The sequence below is a fragment of the Phyllopteryx taeniolatus genome, chromosome 15, assembly GCF_024500385.1.
Source record: "Phyllopteryx taeniolatus isolate TA_2022b chromosome 15, UOR_Ptae_1.2, whole genome shotgun sequence".
In the NCBI taxonomy this organism is placed as follows: Eukaryota; Metazoa; Chordata; class Actinopteri; order Syngnathiformes; family Syngnathidae; genus Phyllopteryx; species Phyllopteryx taeniolatus.
This window is the reverse complement of record NC_084516.1, coordinates 5,411,907-5,433,801: the sequence shown is the minus strand read 5'-3', so window position 1 is coordinate 5,433,801 and position 21,895 is coordinate 5,411,907. Positions and strand designations below refer to the sequence as shown.

Genomic DNA, 21,895 nt, shown 5'->3' with positions numbered 1-21,895 from the left:
AAATAATACCACTAGAATAAAGTACAACTAATACAAGAACAAAAAGAAAGATGTCCTCCTATTATGATAATTTAGTGTTGAAGTTGTAACATTAAAAGAAAAAACTTAATGATATTTTCACTTTTGCGCACACTATTGAAGAGCATAAAGTTGCATTATTATGAGAGACTTAATTTTGCTTTTTTTTTTTATTATTTTGTATGTTTACTAGAACAGTACTTTCTACTTGTAAGTAGGCCTATTAATTCTATGAGCATTAATTCATATCAATAGAAAAAACAAAATTTTGCTAAAAATAGCAATATAGTCATACTGCTTAAAAATGATGTAATTTGACACAAATAAGCCAATTTTATTAGTATTAGTACAGTAGTGAACATCATTACTGCATGTTAATATAAAGTGCAATATTATAGAGCGTTGTTTTTATCAATTTATTTATCATATTTTTCTCACCACGGAACAAATTCAATTATCCAAAGGCACCACTGTACTATGAGAAAAATATACAAAATATTTATTTTTTTATACAGAATTCTGATAGAATAAAGTCACAAGTTGCAATGCTCTGAATAAACCGTCTATATGAATGTATTATTATTTAGTTTTTCTTTTTCTTTTTCTCGGTTGATGTGGGGGAAGTCAAGGTCTCTGAGCCTCGTGTAAATTGTCAGCCACGGTGGCGTTGTGTGTTGTCGCTGTGCAGTGGATTTTGGCGGATGACAAAGACGGATGAGCGAGGAAAGAGGAGCATTAAGAGGAATCGGTGACTGGAAACCCGCTGCTGTGTCTGACCACGACGTACTGTCCGGCTGCATGACAAAGCGATGGCCCGAGAGTGGCGGGTCAAAAAAAAAAAGTTCTCCACTCTTGACACATTCATATCTATGTACTGAATGTAGTGCTGCCTTGACTTACACACAAAATGTAAAACATCAAATACATTTTCCTACTTGAAATGCCATAAATTCGTTCCGGTTATGCGTTGTCATAAATCATTGTTCAAAATTGAAAGTTACATGAATCTGTTCCTCATATGCACGTTATTGTGTTTAATAATCAAAAAGAAATTTGCATTCAGTTACTCAATTAATCAATAGGATATTCGGTAAAATACGTGATTCTTTGCAAGGATGTCCACTTCTATTCCTTTCTGTGACTCTTCCAGTCTCTCTGTACCATGCTGTTTGAAGCCTCCCAATGTTTGAATGTTGAGGTACCACTCTATTAAACATTCTCCTCATTGTCTGTTTGTTTCCCCCCCCCCCCCCCCATCCCCCAGTAAATGGCGGCTGGTCGACATGGACGGAGTGGTCGGTATGCAACAGCCGCTGTGGGCGGGGCTACCAGAAACGCACGCGCAGCTGCACCAACCCGGCGCCGCTCAACGGTGGCGCCATCTGCGAGGGGCAAGGCATCCAGAAGCTGCCGTGCAATCCTCTCTGCCCAGGTAAAGATTTTACTCTATGACTATGTGTAATATACTGTATGTGAAATGTAATTAAGGTTGCAAAGAGTTGGAAAATTGCTGGTAAATTTGCATGGGAAGCAAAGTAGGGGGATTTTGGAATGGTATTATATTCAAGTATAAATACAAACATTTTTCAGAAGCAGACATCCATGCAAAATAATACAATTAAACAGCATGTCATTTCAACAGATTTGTTTGTAAGTACAACTTTATTTTGTTTGAAATATGTTATTGAACAGTCAAATATCTAGATTGCACATATAGATGGCATGAAGTCTGGTTGTTCACGTCAAGATTACGCTAAAATGTATTTTCCCCAATTACAGTGGTACCTTAATTTACAAGTTCCAAGCCATCGCTCAATCGACTAAAAATAATGAGAATTTTTTTGCTTAGTGTTACGAAAATCTTACTTATTAGTGAGCTTTTTTTCTATGATCACTAGCATGCCGTGTGCAATTTGGTAGATCGTGAACGGTTCTTCAAAAATGGGGCCAAGCGTGCTTGCTTCAAGATGTACTATTGAACTAAACATAAAAGAAAGAGAATTACACATCGTGTATTTAACCAAACCATGTAACCTTTTCGTACGAAAGTCCGCTGACTTAATGCTAACACATATTGTGAAACGCCATAGACGGGTCGACAAAACTAGCATCGATATTGCGGTAGTTATAAACCATTAAACAAGGGACATTTGAGCACAAATGGTGCGGGGACACATCAAGACACAACGTAATTATTCTCACAGGCATATATTCTTCATATTTATATGTTCTTAAAAAAACAGCGAATATTACTGCAGCTTAGTTGCAATGGTCTTCATGTTTCATCGCATGTATGTATTATATTGCCCCCTGGTGACCGTGGCACACACACCAGGCGCAGCGGCACAATACCCACAGAATTTAAGCAAAACATTTTTTTTTTTCCCCCCAGTCCCAAATTCCCATTAATTCCCATGGGATGTTTCCAACTTTGAAAATTCCCGGTATTTTGCAACCCTGATGCATTGTATTTTCACGTCGGCATAATTCACTTCATGCCCATTGTCACCCACGCGTTGGGCCGCGCCATCGGCCGGTCGCCTCACGCGTGTTGTCTGTTGTGTGGTAGTGGATGGCCTGTGGACAGAGTGGAGTAAGTGGTCCACCTGTGGGACAGAGTGCACCCACTGGAGGAGGAGGGAATGCGGCGCGCCGGCACCCAAAAACGGTGGCAAGGACTGTGAGGGCATGGTGCTGCAGTCCAAGAACTGCACGGATGGCCTTTGCATGCAGAGTGAGTATCTCGACCCAGAGGTTCAGCGTCTGCTCATTCGCTCGCCGCCATCCCTCATGCAAATCCCTCACTTCACTCAAAACCCTAACTGCAAACCTTCTGCAGCCTCTGCTTCTAAACTTGCTTTTCACAACACGTGACTGGATCCCGGAGTTGAGTTCTATGCAGCGCTCGAGCCGTAACAATTTTTCTTCGCCAATCTTGCTGTTTGTTGCATAGACCAAAACTGGTATTTCCTTCTTCAGGTCCAATCCACGAGTCGAGTTCTATGCGGCGCTCGAGGCGTAATCGTTTTTCTTAGCCAATTTTCGTCAAACTGATATGAACAATCCATATGAAAACAATGATTTTAAAGCATTCCTCAGTGTGGCTAATGTAGCTCGAGTCAACAACTTCTGTTTCTGTCCTGTTGTGAGATCAAAACACGGGCCAAAATGGTATATATTTTTTTTCAATTTGGGTGAAGTTATGGCATTTTTTCCCCCTCATTGATTCACATCCCATTCAACAGTTTCTTTTTCAGTTTCAATCTTCTTCACACTTGCCAATTGTTTCACAGACCAAAAACGGTATCTCCTTGGTCAGTTCTACCAGAGCAAAGGTGCAAATTTTGATAACGATATGATTCTAGTCTGCGTTTTCAACACTGCTAGCGGCACGTTATAATACATGAAAAGTGGAAGTATACTCCGTGTTTAAAAATAGGCACAAAGAGATTACACTGTTATTATATGAGTGAATGAGTTTCTGGGGGTTGTTTTTTTTTTTTTGTTTGTTAGCTTTTTACAATGGCTATTATATGGCAATCACACAACGACCCGTCTGCTCTGATTGCTACCTTTTATTTTTAAAATATTCGCTCGCCTTCGGCCCAACAGGAGGAAACCCGAGGCCGCAAAGTCGCATGCGTTTGACCTGGCAGTTCCATGTCGCTAAAAGGGGGAGCAATTATTGCCGGCAATGGCGCTCTCTCACTCTCACAATGATTTCAAAGTTCACAAACAGCTGCGGGAGTTGAAAGCCTTTTCATAACTGGCGTTTTCTCTATTGCTTTTTCTGTTTTGTTGGGTACGTGTGTGTGTGTGTGTGTGTGGGTGCGGGGGGGGGGGGGGGAGGCAGTTTGTTGTGATGCACACAGAACTGTTTCCTGAGGCGATGAGTTGTTTAAAGCTTTTCTGTCTTTGATTTGAACAAAAGCCAAGCGGTTGAAACGGTTGCCAAACGTGCTGCCAACTCTCCAGTGAAATACATTGATTTATACTTGTTTGCATTCGAACGTTGATACCCACCGTATGTCTACCTTCTATGATTTTTGTTTTTGTTTTTTTTTTTGTTTTTCAGCTTTGTTATCAGTTCCACCTTGGCAGCGGTGTACCAAATGCTTTTTAGGTTTCCATTGGCTGTCATTAGATGTGCATGTACTGTATCCCTAATGTATTGGCTACCACTGGCATTGTCTTTAATCACAAATGCCGGTAGTCGTCTCTGTACGCCGTCTTCAGTTTTCCTGCCAAACATTAGTTCACAATGGCAGGGCTGTATGGAAAGAACGCCATGATAATATAGATAAAGGATCACTTCAATGATTGTTGTTTTAGGGGAAGCTAAGAGGGGTGAAGTCATTTATGTCAATGCTAATGACCATTTCCACTCACATTGAGGAGAAGGAGCCATTACGTGAAAGCTCGCATTAAGGCAATGGAAGTCGCCGTGCGCAATCTGAACTCACCTCAGAGCGCCGATTCACTCCTCGCAGCGATGCATGCTGGGAGGATTCAGACGCCAGTAAATGCTTCTGATCCTATTTTCTGTCGTTCGATCTCCTTTCAACGCTTTCGTAGGAATCTAGAATTTGATCCAAAAAAAACGCGCAAGGGCTCTCTGTCTGCAAGGATGTGTGAGGCCAAGAGTCAAACGGTGATATAATAATGCGTTTAAAGCTGGATTTACACTGCAGTCCCAAGTGCCCAATTCCGGTTTAATGCGGATGTACTAGCTTTATTCTAGCTGCCTATTTCCATGTACATTTCAAGTGGATTATATCCAGTAGGACTTTGTTTACATTCACGGAACACATGAAACTATCTGCACGCTCAGATGCACAACTCGCAACTATAGTATAGTGGCTATAAAAAGTCGACACACCCCTGAAAGGCCAGTTTTTTTTTTATCTATAAAAAAATTTGATGAAGATGAATCATTTCAAAACTTAATGGGATCTATAGTATAACCTGTACAACTTAATTGGAAATAAAAAATGCAAACTTTTTCTGAAGAGGGGAAGTAAAAATAAACAACTCATATAATGTTGTTTCGGCGGCACGATAAACGACTGGTTAGAGTGTCTGCCTCACAGTTCTGAGGACCGGGGTTCAAATCCCGGCCCCGCCTGTATGGAGTTTGCATGTTGTCCTGCGTGGGTTTTCTCCGGGCACTCCGCTTTCTTCCCACATCCCCAAAAACATGCATGGTAGGTTAATTGATGACTCTAAATTGCCCGTAAGTGTGAATGTGTGTGCGAATGGTTGTTTGTTTCTATGTGCCCTGCGATTGGCTGGCAACCGGTTCAGGGTGTACCCCGCCTCCTGCCCGATGATAGCTGGGATAGGCTCCAGCAGGCCCGCGACCCTTGTGAGGATAAGCGGCTCAGAAAATGGATGGTTGGATGGATAATGTTGTTTCACAAGTGTGTACACCCTCTTATAACGCATTCAAATTCATGTTAAATGGGAGTCAGCACACATCATTTAAATTGCCTCTGATTCACCCCAAATAAAGGTGAGGTGTTCTAGTAGGCTTTTACTGATTTTTTTGTTAATTTAAAAAAAAACATTTATTTTTTTTAGCAGAAGCATGAAGGTTTTGTGCTAATGCTGACTATTTGGAACAGTTTATAATTCCCTCTACCTTGACTAAGATGAAGTATTAAACTACTGAAATAAAATACATTTTCCACCATATCCTTATTTATTGCGATGCACCAATCGGTATATAAAATAAAAAAATTGTGCCACTTGAACCATGCAATGTAAATCCAGCCTAAAATGGCGCCGTCTACGACGCGCAGCTTTCACAGGTCAGCGAGTCAGACCGTCGCACATCTATCTTGCGCGCCCTCTGTTCTCCGCCCTCGTCCGTCCCGGTGTTGTTTTTCCAAGCGTGCTCATTTCTGGATGCGACATTTTTATGACATTGACTTGGAGAGCGAACGCCAGCGAAGTCAAATGCGTCACCGCGACCAAATACTGTCACTGCTGTACTCTGACTTTCCGTGACGTTTCTTCTGGTATGATTTTAACGGTCTGGAGATGATCAATTTACACGCAATTAAAGTTGGAGTTTGCCCACTTTTTGTCATACATGTTAAAAATGTATGACCTGAGAGTAGAATATTTTCAAAATTGTCTTTTGAAAAATCATGCCCCTCTGCCACCGTGGTCTCCCTCTAATTTTAATGATTGTTTTAAAACTTGTCGAGCCACTGCAGGAACAGCCTGACAAAGACTGTAGAGACAGAAGGCGTGACCGAATGTGAGTGTGTCAATCATTTTCTCGGCCACGCTGACGGTACACCCAGCAACCTTGCATAGACTCTTTTTATTTAGCTGGATTATTGACCTCCAGTTAGCAACAACAACGCACATCTTGTGTGCTTCCACGTTGGTGAGGGGCGTGGCTGTGGTCAGGGATGTGTGGGAGAGGGGTAGGTAATGTGAGGCTACTAGGGTACTGTATCACTCTGCAAAATGTCCATTCCCTCTCCATTACGTGTCCTGTAATTGGTTAGTGACCAGTCCGGGGCGTATCCCGCTGCTCTTGCCAAAAGTCAGATGTGATAGGCTCCCGCTCTCCCTTTAGGTTGGCCTCCACGTTTGCTAATCACGCCAACAAGTGGTCCTCATCTACCACCTCGGTGATTTTGCTGGTGGCCACTCGTCTGCCTGTGGCTCTCTGCCTTGCTTGTAGAGACAGCATTGTTTGTGTAGTTGTTTATGGAAGGCCCCTGTGAGACCGATTATTACGTGTAATGGTGCACTATGACTGGCAGAAAGCACTCCTCCATCTTTGCTGGCATCTGCAAAGAAATCTATACTGTGAATTGTAAAAGCGGACACAACGATGCCAGGACTTGGCTCTTTTGCTAGATTTGTATCCAATATGCTTCCTTCGTCATCTTTCAATCTGACTTCTTTCCCGAGTTTCCTAACATCTTTGCTAATATGACTCACTTGGGCTGGATTTGCACTGCACCGGGTGACACGATTCCAATGGTAAGTGACACAATTGGGATTATACCTCATGGCAGCGTCAAGAGAAGAAAACATTGTTCTGATATCTTCAAATCGGAATCAGGTTTTAAAAGAAATGTATCTTCCCTAAGAGTTAGATGTGGAATATAATCTTGTGTCAATTTACTCACAAATGAACTAAACGTGAAATCCCAGCCTGTTTAGTTGCACACAAAGCAATCACAGGGATTAATTTCAGATTGGGACGGAGCTCTGCCACGAATGGCGAACATCCACTGACACCTCCACAAAAAGGTTTACAATTGCCTATAGATTTTGCCAGATGGCGGCAAATCACTACTTTTCTATTAGACAAAGTTATGGCCTGACCCGATGAACCTCCTCCCCTCAGTTCAACTCAATTCAAAATGTCATCAGTACCACAACGTGCCAAAACAATATTTTTACGAGACATGGCTTTGGCCTGAGAGCAATTACAGTGAAGAGATTTTTCAGTAAATAACGGAGGATAGGTTAACTCCAAAAATCCGCTAACGGGTAAATTTTCAAACATCAAACTGTGAATATGCAAGGGTTCACTGTATTATGCTGCATGAATGGCAACAGGTGGCTACACAGTAGGAGTGCGCAGTACATGCGGTAGACTATCAATTTGGCCTACGGTATAGATTTGGCGCTTGTTGATGATGTCATCGCATCAGCCTCGGTGTGAAAATAGCTTCAAGCACGTGTGACTGAGGAGCTGACAGGTGTATGTGCGTCCACGTCCAACAGTCAACCATCCTCCCTGCTTTTCCGGCTGCCCGCCAATTCCCGGGGGAATGCTGGACACTAAGCTGACTACGAACCCCGGCTGGCTAGCTAACGCGGCTAAACATGTACACGCAGAAAATCACATGAGACCAGAATTGTGCACTTGGACATGCAGTGTAAATCCAGCCTGCATGTCCATACCCCATGCGGTGACGCACGGTAAAATGCTTGCTTCTTTCGGTTCACAAATGGTATGGCTTTCCGCTCACCTGCTGGGCCGCCTGTTTCTTTACTAACGCAGCCACTCTCGTTGAGCTTCGAAGCCGGCTTGATGGATGGCGTCAGTCCCTCACCCGAACTGCCGCGTTCCCTCAGCCTCTCCTCATCCGTCTCAATGCCGGAGAAGGGAGGGGCCAAATCAAGAATGATGGCTTCCCCTGCGTCATTACTCCTACTCATGACTTTGTTGCTGTCTCATTTGTTGCGTTTGTTTTTCTGTTGGTTCAAATTTGATTTTCATCATCCCTCTCTCCCCGCCATGTTCCAACTCCCCCCACCCCGCCTTGCCCTTCTCCCCCCCAACTCTTCCGCCCATTTCCTCCCTCTCTTCCTCAAGGTTCCTTATATCAGAAGTCAGCTGAGGCTAAAGGCAAGCTTGATTTTGGAAATACATGTGAGTTATTTATTTACTTTCATTTTGTTGTTTATCATTTTCGCTGCCATGTCTTTTGACACGCTTTCCACATATTTCTCGGTACCTAAACATGCTGAAGGGCCAATTACAGCACATCATTGTCTATTGAACAGGTGGCCTTTATTTGCAGAAATCCATATACAGACTGTCCAGGAAGGACCGCAAATAGTGAAAATCCACACATAATTGATGCCCATTGTAATTGCAAAAACGTTTTTTTATTTAAACATCCCAAAATTTCTTCAATAAGTGAGTATAAATCACCAATAAGTAAACAAAAACTTAAATAAAAAATAAAAACATTTTAAACAATCAAAATCAAAAAATTTTTAAAAGACGTGTCGGTGAGGGTGGAAGCTGGAACGCATTAAGGGCATTTCTATTCCTTTCAATGGGGAAAGATCATTTGAAATACAAGTGGTTTTAGTTACGGGCGTGGTCACAGAACAAACAAATTCAACTCATATCTTCAATCAAAACAATTTAATAACTCAGCTAAGTCGACTTCAAAAAAAGGTCAACACAACATTTCTGCCTCGAAACCCTGCCGGCACCCAAATAAATGTATAAATAAATAAAGTTTTGCACAGACATGCAGACGGACGCAGTGTTGGGCCAATGATAAACTGTGCCAAAAACGACAAAGGAGCGTCTGTTATTGATTTTTTGGGCCAATGATAAACTGTGCCAAAAACGACAAAGGAGCGTCTGTTATTGATTTTTAAGACACTGTTAGATGTGTAATGTACGTATAACATGGTAAATATGAGCGCTGAATGGTAGTTAGCGTTTTTTGTTCTAAATTGGTAATTGCTCGCGCGCTAATGCTAATAACGATTGTTGACCATTTAGCATTTTGCTGTCTCAAATTCTGTACACCAGATTTATACTATACTTCCAACTGGCAGCCTAGCATGCATATCACCCCCGTTCTTACAAGTGTGTCGTGTTTGTGCAAACATACGCCGGAATACATCACGTGCTGCCGTAACACCCACAACAGACATGAATCAAAAAGCCGATTGCAGTGAAATTATGTTCCAGCATGTCGATCAATAAAACTGCTTGTAGCATTTTTACGCTGACAACCGGCGACCCAATAAAAACCGACCCGGGTGCCGGCCCTACATTTGGTGAAGGGTGCTGTTTGATCGTGTTTTTCCAAATGATGTCGTTTATGCAGGAGAAAAGTTAATATAGAATAGCGCTTGACAACACATTCACACTTACATTCATACTCAACTAGGACTTGTTTAAAGGGGGCTAATTATGGAAAATTGACTTTAACAGCTTATATACAAATAGTTGGAGTGCCTGTCCGCCCATTAAGTGTGAAATTACTTGACCAGATATTTTTTTGTGAGATGCCTCTTTCTGAAAATGTGTCTGTGAGCAAGCCATTCAGAATTTTGCCATATTGTGACACAGTGACACCATTTTACATCCTATCACCCTCACACCGTGTTTCTTCACGGTGTTTCTTGACTTGGCAGCTAGACCGGGCCAAGGTGTGCCATTTTCAAGCGACAGACAGACTACACAGGGGAAAAAAAATAATAAATCACGTCAAAGCCGAGAGCTAAGCAGAGCTGCAGTGTTAGATTATTTGTCATGGTAATGAAATCCATACTCTGCTTTGGCCCAGCAGTCGAGGGGATGCTGCCATCTACCATCTAACATTATGAGGACAAAAGTATCGAGACTCACAGTTATCGTAATTACTGTATAACCGTCAGGTGCCGTCTCAGAATAATTTAAGATTTTTAAAAATGACTTTGTGCAAATACTGTTTCCTTGCATACTCGTGAATTCACCTGTTGGCAGATTTTCTTTTGGAAGCAGTCTTCTGTTATTCGCTGAAAAACTCGCAATAATTTACTGTTTTGGGGCTCAGGCTAATGCCCTGTCCAATATAAAAGTGTGGCTTTGGCGCCCTCTTGTGACAGCTTGGTGACAAGGAACTACAATATGTTGAAGCGAGGGGAGGAGCATCATCTAGACAGGCCGTTGCCCTCTCTAACAGAAAAGTAGTGCTTTGCCGCCATCTTGTGGCCTCTATAGGCAATTGTAAACCTTGGCCCCCATCCTCTACGAATAACAGCAGCATTAGCGGTCCTAGCTGGAATAGCACCCTGTGCGAGACCCCCTTTTGGTGCCCAACCCCTCACATAAACACACACACACCGATTTTCAGAGGGCACCTTATTTTGTTTATAGAATATATTGATTTAGAAACCAATTAATACACAGAAACAGTGAAGAATAATTGCAATTAAGGAAACAGAGACCAAAGCAACACATCTTGCATTGCACAAATTTATAAAAACTAAAGAGAATTTATTTGTACCAGTTATATTCCGAGCATGATAACATTCTTACCTGATTGGAATTGGTTTGGTCATACATTTCGTCTATTCAAAATTAATCGTTTTGTTATGGAGATTAACTGTAAACTAGGTAACTCTACACCCCAATTGACTTCATCAACGGAGTTGAAGCTCCAATTCCAAGCATGCCTCGTAGTAATTTGTAAAATAATGTTAAGGATTACGTGAGCAGTGGCTCATTTGCATGTGACCGAACCGAAATGCTCAAAACAGGGTAATATCAGCAACTCTATAAAAGGGTACTTGGAATCTGTTTTAAAGTATGAAAAGAAAAAGTCAGACTCAGTCTCTTTTAAAGACGTGGAAAGGAACTAGCAGAAAATTCGCCATGCTGTGTCATCCCCCCCCCCCCCCCCCCACCGCAGGATAATGGCTTTTTAAAAATGTGTATTTCAGCGTTTTATCCCTTATTGTGTCACAACCGAGTAGCCTGTCTTTACCTTGTTGCTTCCCAACAGGCTCGGCAGGTTGTTAGTTCATCCAAAAGTTAATTCTCATGTCTGCGTCTTCATAATCATAATAATCCTTTTTCATTTCCACTCCTTGTACTTTTTTCTGCGCGCTGGCAATGACTCATGTTCAAAGGAATGTATTCATCTAAGTGATACATTTTAATACATACACTTAGCAGGTTTCTGCCTTTATCTTCAAAGTGCGGATGGAAGATTGTTCCACGGTAGGTTGGAGGAGGTTCAGGGAAGGGGAATTTAGGGGTGAGGGTGGGGAGGGTGCACGTTAAATAACTGCAGGGAAGCTCAGGAAGTGAAATTACATTCTCCCGCTTTCATCACTCAGCTCCCCGCTCGGCTGTCGGTTCCCTCTCTGTGGCAGCGGAAGGATTATCGAGGCCCGACGTGGAGGATGAGGATGTTATCCTGACTCTTCAGACTTACGAGTCTACAGTCTTTAAAAAAAAAAAAAAAAAACCTACACTTCTCCACCTGACTTAATTGTGGATTTTATCATTGTTGTGTTGATTCTGCGACAGTCATGCTGCATTTCACGTCACTGAGAGGCTGATGTACTTTGCTGTGCGTTTTCTTGCCCTTTTGTGCAACAATACTCTCTTACAGGGACACACATGGAGTGTCTTTCCCCTTGCAGGTCCTTTTAGGCACAGTCTCTGGGCTTTTAGGTCTACGGCGTTTGCTGCCATCTACTGGCCAGTTTGCATGCACCATACAATATGCACAAAAGTATTGGGATGTAGTGTTAGAGCAGGGATTTCACTTTTTCAAATCGCTAATTAGATGAAAAATATGCCATGATAAAAGAAATGTCATATAATTAAGCGATATCACATGTGAGGTGGTGATGTACTGTGTATCATCACGGCTGTGATTCAGTTGTAATCGCAGCAGTGACGATCAACATCATAACCTCCATTTTGTTATTGCTTTCGTACAACAGCTAAACAAGAGCCATTTATTTGTTAACTTCAATGAGCGACAACACATTACCATATGTTTGTTTACCTAATCAGTTATTCTTCTCCAGCAACACAAATAGTTCCGCAAACAATGGCCTTTGCCACAGAGTTAGCCGTTAGCGCGACATGCTAACCAGCTAAGCACATGACGCTGGTTTTACTGTTTCACTTTCACAGAGCGATTTGAACAATTCGTACACGTGACGTCAAGTCGCGTCGTCTAGTGGGTGCTCCACTACGAGCAAAAGTCACACAAAGTCATGTGAAATGAAGCCAAATGACGCGACGGTATACTCGTTAGTCGTGTTAGCACGTTGGCCGAGTGTCATTTGATCACATGAGCACACCTGGAGGTCCTCATAAATGAGAATAAAATAATGTATATGTTTTTTTAAAAATGTTCTGTCAGCAACATAATCCAAATTTGGACTATTCGAAACACACAGCTAACGCTAATCTCGACCAGTGATCCTAACTGGTAGGTCTGGACAAAAAAAAGTGGGTTGCAGATTCATACAAATCAAAAAACAAATACTGTAATTGACTCTTACCACTGCGTTAGTGTAGTGTTGTTAGTGGAAATTATGGAGAGTTTTTGCTGCATGTGTGTGTACAACATGTACTTGCAGGTGCATTTTCTTTTTTTGGGGGGGGGGGATCAAATTGTCTATAAGCCTTTTTTTTTTTAAATCTTTTTATTTATTTATTTAAATATATAAAGAGTAACGTTGTAAGATGACCCTAACCTTAAACTGTTTTGGGTTCATAGTTTGTAGTATCACAATTTCACAGAGGCCCTAATACCACAAACACACACAATGTGTATTTTTTACATATGCTAACTCACCGGTGTTTGCTTTATTCGCCCAAAAAAAAACACACACACACAAAAAACCATGAGCTACGGTGGCCCTAAAGGGTTAGAAATGCGGCCTAATTAACTATGTTACATTTTTACGTCCCTATTTGTCACCTCTAGGTGACTCGATACATTTGCACTCCCAAGTCTTTGCATCTCTGTGCTCTATTGAGGCTGTTTCTTAAAATCGCTCATCACTCGCCTTCTACTAAACTGCCTACAAAGAAGATCTACATCTCGTTTGCCAACTAGCTGACAGTGAAGGACATACACCAAAGGGAGACGAGGCCCTCAGTGGGCGTCCATTAAAATGTCGGATCCATAATCGGCGCCTGTTTTGTTCTGGCGCCCCCGTCGTCTTTGCCGGACCTTCTAATCAAAGAGATTTTTATGGCTGGAAAGTGCACAGAAATGAAAGTCGCTGTGAGGAACGCCGGCGACGTCTTCTCGTCTTATCTGCGGCGTGTCACAACAATGGCGGCGGTCGGCCTCGGAGCCGCGACGCCCGCCTGGCAGTCGCAGAGATGAAAATGTCCCATCCTCAGAAGTTGCGACGGCGCTTCTCTGAGCTCGCATCATTAGGTCAAGCCACCTTTTGGCACCCATCGTGACCACAGTGCACTGTGAGCGTGTTATCAGAATGTGTTTGCACATGACACACGGGTGTACGCCGGCAACATTTCGGAAGTGTGTGGCGGAGCACATTTTTAAACAACAAACAAAAGCTTGCTTTACATGATTAATCCATTTCCAGAAACTCAGACTAAAACTGAATTGTCTGAAAACTGAAGCCATATTTCACATGGGAAATAACGTAAATCCAATTCATCCATTCCAGACACCCAAAAAACAAAAGTACATTTCATAGAGAATATCTATATTTTAACATACAGACAACAATATGAAATGGAGATAAATGACTAACGCAATGATTAAATTAAACATCACTTTTACCTGTATTAAAGACTCTTGATGGCATATTAAAGGCAGTGGAGGGGAGGGGAGGGGAGAGGGGATTATTGTCTGAAAGAGGAGTCCGCCATTTTCATACTCTGGTACAAGTTGTTTCTTGAATTCTATCGTGTTTCTCCACATCTCGATCAAAGGGCAACTTATTTGAGAGGCTGCGATATGCTCCACAATACTTTAATATCATCGCCCTTATCATCTGTGACAATTAAACAATCACAGCGTGCAAAATGAAGGAAAAAAAAACCCCCCACCATATTTAGTTCATTTCTTTCCATGCAAATTAATATCCGGCTTTATTCTAACCAGGATATTAGTTTGCTTTTAACAGCTTCACGTATTGAAGTGAATGTTATTAGTGTCCGAGTGTGTACGCTCACTTGGAGCTACTGTGTTTTGTCATTATTATTTCGCCTTTTTAGAAAGTGGAACGTTAAAAAAAAAAAAGCCCCTGATGCCATTTTGCACACGAAATCGGGTCTACATGTCTATCATAACAGGACGCATGAAAAAGTCTCAAGAAGCCATGCTTGAAATTGAACAGGAAGTCAGCCATTTTGGTTTGAAGAAGCCATTTCGAGCAAATTTTAGCTCGGGATCAACAATCCGTCCCCGACTTGTTGCGGCCTTGTTGACAATTTCTTCCCTGTGTTTGGTCCCTTCTACAGTGGCCCCCAGCACGGACGACGTGGCCCTCTACGTGGGCATCGTCATCGCCGTTATCATGTGCTTGGTCATCTCTGTGGTGGTGGCGCTCTTCATCTACCGGAAGAACCACCGCGACTTCGACTCGGACGTCATGGACTCGTCCGCCCTCAACGGAGGCTTCCAGCCGGTCAGCATCAAGACGGCGCGGAAAGGTGCGGCCCTCCGTCGCTGCAAGTCCTGCGTGCATTCGCTAAACTTTTCCTTGTGTTATAATTATATGTTCAGATATGATCGTTACATTGTCATTTGGTTGTTCAGAACAAACCGATATAATTAAAGTGTCCCACTTTCCGAGCAAACCTTCCAATAGAAAGTTTCAAGACATTTAGTTGTGGAAAATGTTTGCTTCGAAGTTATTAAGTATAGCTGAGGTTTTTCTTTTTTTCCCCCCCCCCCACCGTTTCCTCATCTAGCTAACCAAACCTTTGAACGTAAAATGTAACTGCTAAAACGTAGCATCAACGACACTGAAAAAGGGTCTTGTTGGAGAGCCGTCCGTTCATTTGCCCACATTTTAGTGAGTGGCAGAGCTGCATGTCTTCAGCTCAGACGAGGAACATTCATCCTTGTACCTGGCGGCTAAACGGAGCCTTAGCGCTGCCATCTGGCGCTCATGAATCCCAGCTGTGCCTTTAGCTCCTCAGACTGAGTAATGTTGTGTTGTGGCAGAGTTGACTTCCCTAATGAGTAAAAAGCGAGCGAGCGAGCGAAAGCATGCGCCCGGCGGTCCTGCTGATTGAGGCCACCGCTTCATTTCCTCGAGGTCGTTTTGATTTTTGCCACCGAAACAAATGTCCTCTTTTCCCTTCTCATCCCAGCCGATCTCCTCACCGCGCCCCCTGACCTGACCTCGGCGGCCGCCATGTACCGAGGCCCCGTCTACGCCCTGCACGACGTGGCCGACAAAATCCCCATGACCAACTCCCCGCTGCTGGACCCTCTTCCCAACCTCAAGATCAAGGTGTACAACTCCTCTGGCCTGGTGACACCGCAGGACGACCTGGGAGGCGAGTTGTCCTCCAAGCTCTCGCCCAAGCTGCCACACTGCCTGCTGGACAACGGCGACGGCACAATTGGCCGCCGCACGCAGACGCTGCTGCGCTCCAGGGACCCCTCCTGCACCGCGGTGGGATCCTTCAGCTCGCAGGGCGGACACCTCATTGTCCCCAACTCAGGTACAATGAGCAGTAATAAGGAGCTTACCCATTGGTCGTGTTAAGCTTTAATTCACTGCATTGGACGGTCGGTGTCTGTTCATCCAATATTTGCCCTTCCCATGGTTGCAGCCAACCATCTGCCAACGAACATCCATGTATAGGCGTTCCCATTCTCCCCAACAGCCAAACATTTTAGCCCCCAAACCAACCGTCCGCCTACCTAGACAACCAATCATCTACCCATCCTTCAGCCAGTACGTCCAGTACAGTGGTGCCTTGAGATACAAGTTGGGACGCGTGAAAGGTGTAGTGTCCGACCGGTTGTGCGATTTCAAGCAGGCTAACCTTTCAAACGACCCGCCATCAGCGCGACTCTCTGCCGCCGCAGCCGTGACGTTGAGTGATAGCCACGGTGCGCAGCGTGGAAGTGAAGGATCAGATGTGCGGCTTTTTCCTGCGCGCTCGCCTCTCCTCGTTTCAAACGCGGGCTGTCTTTTTTTTTTTTTTTTTACGGCAACGCTGACAAGCGCAGACAAACGAGCTGCGACGTTAAAGGATACGGCGTCTCCTCCGGTTTCTCGACGTTCTCAACTCTTCATTTTGATTCCTGCTAAATTGTTCTGAGCCGTGTTTTGGAAAAGCCGCCTCGTCGTGTTACACAGACGCAAGGGGAGGAAGGAGCATGTTTGATTTGTTCACGTGGCGAAGTCTGCGGTTCTCAAACTGGACGTACGTGGACCCCCGGGGATCTGCAAGCCTTAGCTTGAGAGCCCACAAAATAAATATTTTTCATGCTGTAGCATTTTAAGAAGTGCATACCTACATTTGGAGCCAATAAAACAAATATATGAAACCAATTATTCCTCCCTACCTTAGCTTTGGGCCAAAAGGTTTTATGATTGTAACGTACGATCACATACATCTGATATCCCTGCATGAATATTTTTTTTGTTTATTTTTATTTTAGCAAAAAGCATATTATTACAGGAATAATATATATATATATTTTTTTAGAACTAAAGGCATATTTTTCCAGAATGGGAGGCGTGCTCAACACATGAACAGATCAAATAGTTTGCTTTTGTGGCTTTCTAGAATCAAATATTCTACCGATTACCCCATCGATCGATTTAGTAATCTGTTAAAAATAGATGAGGTATTATTAAACACAATAACATGCATGTGAGGTGCAGGGATTATTTTTGTCCACTTGGGGTCGCCATCCTCACATTGTAAAGTAGTATGTGTGACTTTGAACATGTATGGCTACGGTGAGTGACGTGGGCGTCAACAAATAAGAGTGGAGAGTTGGCTGGCTCCACACGCTGGATAATATTACTACTTGGTTCTCGTAGGATTTTTTCAAAGAAAATCTGAATGTTCTCACACAACATTGCTTTTTTTTTCCTCAAAAATAAGCATTTATTATTATTCTGATTATTATTAATGAGGTCCCCGTGGCTGAGTTGTGATTAATTTTGCCGGCCGGGACGAGAAGCTGTCCCATCACCTTCTTTTTTTTCAGTTTTTTTAAGTTCATTTCAAGGACACAGGGAAATCAATGCGTCCTCCGGCACAGGCAGTGTGTGTGTTTCCGTGCGCACGAGGGAATTCTTTCAAAGACCTTTTTGACAAGACATCACATGAAATCAATGGGAGATGGAAAAATGTAAATCAAGCTGTGAGCAGCAATATGAGAATCCTCAGTCGAGGGGAGAGATCATTGATTTTCAAATGAAATGTCACATGCCTATATGGCGAAGGCAGGAAAAAAAAAAAAAGTACTTCTTATTTTACAGCAAAGTGGATGCTGTCATTTCCATTTACTTCACATTATGGTCGGCTTGTGGCTCAGATGTGCTGTATACACTTTTTCAGATTTCAAAATATTTCGTTCCCAAATTTAAGGAAATAATGTCAACAGAAATAGTCTCTTCCTAGGCCACCAAACCTTGATTACAATGAACTCCCGCCTACTTGCTGTTCACTCTTCAGGAATTCACCTATTTGCGTTTGTTTCTCTGTGGAACTTATCCTCAGCTACCTATTCACAGTTTTTGTGATCTTTCTGGAACCAAAACCCTGTGTAATAGGAAATTAGTAATCGGTGTCAAGGACATATGTTTTGGTGATACATCAGCACTAAAATATTTGTGTGTTGGGAGGAGCAAAGTTTAGCCAGGGTTGTTAGCGGAGATTGCAGAGTGTTTTTGTCTCAAGTGCATGCATGTGAGTTTCGGTGACTTTTTTCAAAATCAAGACATTTATTTGAAAGGGTAATGTTGTAAGGTGAGTTTGAAGTGGTACTAAACTGTTTTGGCCATCATAGTTTGTGATATATTGACGGTTTAAACTATTCATAAACATTCTTGAGGGGGTCCCTATCCGTGCGAATCGAGATACGATCAACGCGCACACTCTCTGGCAAGCTCAGGATCTGCCCCTGGTCGTCATGGTAACAAAAACCGGTCTTGCCGTCTTGCCCGGCACTATATGGGGCTTCCTCGCTTGCGAGAGACAGGGCCCCTACAAACTGATTTCAGCAAGACCCGAAATAGGGTGTCATTCTTGATACTTAGTAGTATTAGCTTAGCTACTTTAACTTGAACTACCTCTTTTGTGGCGTGTGTGTTGTGCATTCCAGGTGTGAGTCTGCTTATCCCGGCAGGAGCCATCCCACAAGGTCGTGTGTATGAAATGTACGTGACCGTCCAGAGGAAGGAAATCTTGAGGTAGGAATCCCGGGCCCCACAAGTCAGACACACATACACGACGCAGGGCTTTCGGCGTTGCAATTTTCGGAAGCGTATACTCACGGCTGGCCTATTTACATTGGAGCAGTATTGCAGAATCGCCGCCTGGCACCCAACACATAGATCATATCGACTTTACGTTGTTGCGTGTCATAATTCGTAAATTGGCCATGAAGCTTCTCAAACTGGTGCCGAACCGCAGTCGGGGACAGAAAACATTTTCGAATATGCTTACAAAAACTGTAAAACTGACCGTGGATGTTCAACATGCGCCTTGAATAGTTCTGCCCCCTCCTCTCGCCACCGGCCCTCTAGGCCCTCAGTGGAAGACGGGCAAGCGGCGTTGAGCCCCGTGGTGAGCTGCGGCCCACCGGGCGCCCTCTTGACGAGGCCCCTGGTCCTCACCATGCACCACTGCGCCGTGTCCGACGGCCAGCAGGACTGGCTGATCCAGCTCAAGAGCCAGTCGCCGCAGAACATGTGGGAGGTAAGACGTGGGACGAAGTACAGCATTTGATATAGTATGTAGTGTTTCAGGGAAAATTGCGTTCTTGACTAGTAGACTGAAAGTTATGTTTGTGTTATGCCATAAAATTCCTTTTTGTTTTGAAGCTTCAGTTTCACCAAACCTCATTTATATACTCGTAACATTCTTCCAAAAATGTGTTTGACGCTTCCACCATCTGAAGTTGAGTAGCCACTGTTTTGTGAAATACAGTCATGCTCACTGCAGCGGTCTGTTTATAACCCTTGCGGCGCAATTAAAAGATGAAATGCGTTCATCTACCTTGCAGTCAAGCCAGCCTTGTGCACCAATTTTGTCCTTGTACCTTTATGAGCGCATCATTTTGCGTGTTTGCGCGGAGCCACTTTGTGTGCGTTTTATTTTGCGCGCAAGCCATCTGCCTTCAGGCCGCATCATTAACATTGCTGAGGTGTGTTGTCAAGGGCAGCAGGGCGAAGTTTTGGAATATATATCCTCGGTGCTTCGCTTCGTCACACACCCACGGCGACGCAACCTTGTTTGCAGAGGACACGGCCTCAAATACCTTTTAAAACAGATTCTCTAAATGAATCAAACCGCCTGAGTCAAAATGTTTCTTAATAGTTGACTATAATGTTGTCAGGGGTTAGCCGTACACACACAGAGGGACAACACTGCACATTAGGGCAAGTCATAGACCGAATGCGCGGCCGTCCCGATTGACTTTTGCGTCTGTCAGCTGGCCGTCGAACTGCGTCTCGTGCGATGCTCGATTCTCGCCGTGTTTGCCGACGCAGCCTCCGCCGTGTGACTTATAGGCCGGCCCCCCGCCTATCTCCGACAGAGATGAATTACTCAGGAGGCAGCCAATAACGCCAGTAAGGAAGTCATAACCATTGATCAAATCTCGGACCTGTCGGAAATGCAGATGCTACACTGCAGTCCTCGCTTTATGAGCTCTTTTTCTTCCCATCGAGGGGTCAGGCGACGTGAAATATTGTTAAAATTAATAGATTAATTGTCAGAAAGTGTATTGGTGACAGAGACTCCACAGAAGACGCCATTTGCAAATTTGCATGATATAGTAGGATCTGGTCTCATTTTATAAAGTAATGTAATAGAGCATTTGAATCCTTAAATGACTGAGTTGATATTTATTAAATTATGTTTGTTTTATTACATTCATTTATTTATTTATCCCGCATAATTGTCATCTTTTATAAATTTTTATTTATTTTCAAATGTGCAATAAATGTTTTTTTATCCATTTAGTTTTATTTTTGTGTTTTAATGTCTTATTTTCTTTGATTGTATTATTTATTTGCTGATGGTAAAAGTATACTTTGAAGAAAATACTGTCACAGCTCTCTCGTATTGTTAAATAATATATTAAATAAGTACCAAATTATTTAGTAAATTGTAAAAAAAAAAAAAAAAAAAAAAAGGTTTATGTATTTACAGCATTCCCAGCTATTGAGTGTTGATTATAACAAAAGAACAATTAATTGTGATGAATTCCAAATGATATTCATCCCAGTTACACACACACACACATACGCCATGTTGATAATTAAGTCATACAACAAAAGAACCTTTGAACTCTTGTAGCCCCCCCCCAGTTAAAATAATCCCAAAGCAGTTAAATACGCGAATGGTCGCCGTTAGCGCTTATGCAGCGCTTAAAACGGCCCAGCTCACAATCGACTCCTCAAATTCCTTCTCTGTCTCTGGTAATCGTCGGATTTAATGCCACGCTGCTGCTCGCGTGGGTTTATACGCCGAGAGAGAGATGGAAAAAATAAAAGCGGCATTTTCTCCATTAGGAGTGAGGTTTAAATAGGCTTGACATTTATAGACATCGTCATATCTGAACAGCGGTTTCAAACCCAGAACCCTCGAAACTGCGAGTCTGAAGTGCTACCCACCCCTTAAGAGTTGACTTTGGAAGTTGAAATCTCGCAGGAGAGGAAGAATCTCAGCGAGCCGCATCTCGAGATTGACGCTTGTCTCCTCCACCTCCTCCTCGGCAGGACGTGGTGGTGGTGGGCGAGGAGAACTTCACCACGCCGTGCTACATCCAGATGGACGACGAGGCGTGCCACATCCTGACGGAGACTCTGGGCACGTACTGCCTGGTGGGCCAGTCGCTCAGCGCCGCCACCACCAAACGCCTCAAGTTGGCCATCTTCGGGCCGCTCACCTGCCCCGCCGCCGAGTACCACATCCGGGTCTACTGCCTGGACGACACGCAGGACGCGCTCAAGGTGTGTTTGTTTACAATGGGCTCACATTACGATGCCGCTTTTTGTTTTCTTTGCGTGTTGTAGGACAAAGGAGACATTTAAAGACAGTCTGGGAAAACAAGGGCTTCTTGTTTAAAACACGCTACGAGCTTTTAATACTGATTGATTACAGAAGGTCACACATTATGTTGGCGTTGTTTTTCTTTTTGGAGACGAAAGACAATCAGGGAAAAGGATCGCTTCCCCCTTAAAACATAAAATGAGCTTCTAATATTGTTTTTGTTTTACAAAAGGTAGCGTTATTGTTGTTTTATATTTGTAGGACAAATGAGATGTTGAACGACAATCTGAACAAAGTAGCGCTTCTATCATTAAACACACAATGAGCTGCGTATGCTGTTTGTTTACAAAAGGTAATGTTTTCTTGTTGTAGGGCAAATGAGATGTTTAAAGACAA

At 43.2% G+C, this 21,895-nt stretch overlaps 1 protein-coding gene across 5 annotated transcripts in view; it reads left to right on the top strand.

Annotated features, from left to right (window-relative positions):
• The window catches only part of unc5cb (unc-5 netrin receptor Cb), a 173,380-nt gene that overhangs the window by 147,357 nt on the left and 4,128 nt on the right, over nucleotides 1-21,895 (top strand). For 2 of the 5 annotated variants that reach the window (XM_061799608.1, XM_061799612.1), the window contains 8 exons: nucleotides 1,283-1,450; nucleotides 2,588-2,752; nucleotides 8,372-8,428; nucleotides 14,762-14,953; nucleotides 15,620-15,976; nucleotides 18,603-18,690; nucleotides 19,027-19,198; nucleotides 21,226-21,459. In XM_061799608.1, the coding sequence (XP_061655592.1) occupies nucleotides 1,283-1,450; nucleotides 2,588-2,752; nucleotides 8,372-8,428; nucleotides 14,762-14,953; nucleotides 15,620-15,976; nucleotides 18,603-18,690; nucleotides 19,027-19,198; nucleotides 21,226-21,459 (1,433 nt within the window). Of the gene's footprint in view, nucleotides 1-1,282; nucleotides 1,451-2,587; nucleotides 2,753-8,371; nucleotides 8,429-14,761; nucleotides 14,954-15,619; nucleotides 15,977-18,602; nucleotides 18,691-18,993; nucleotides 19,199-21,225; nucleotides 21,460-21,895 lie in introns of all 5 variants that reach the window. The other 3 variants (XM_061799609.1, XM_061799613.1, XM_061799611.1) reach the window with 2 other exon arrangements.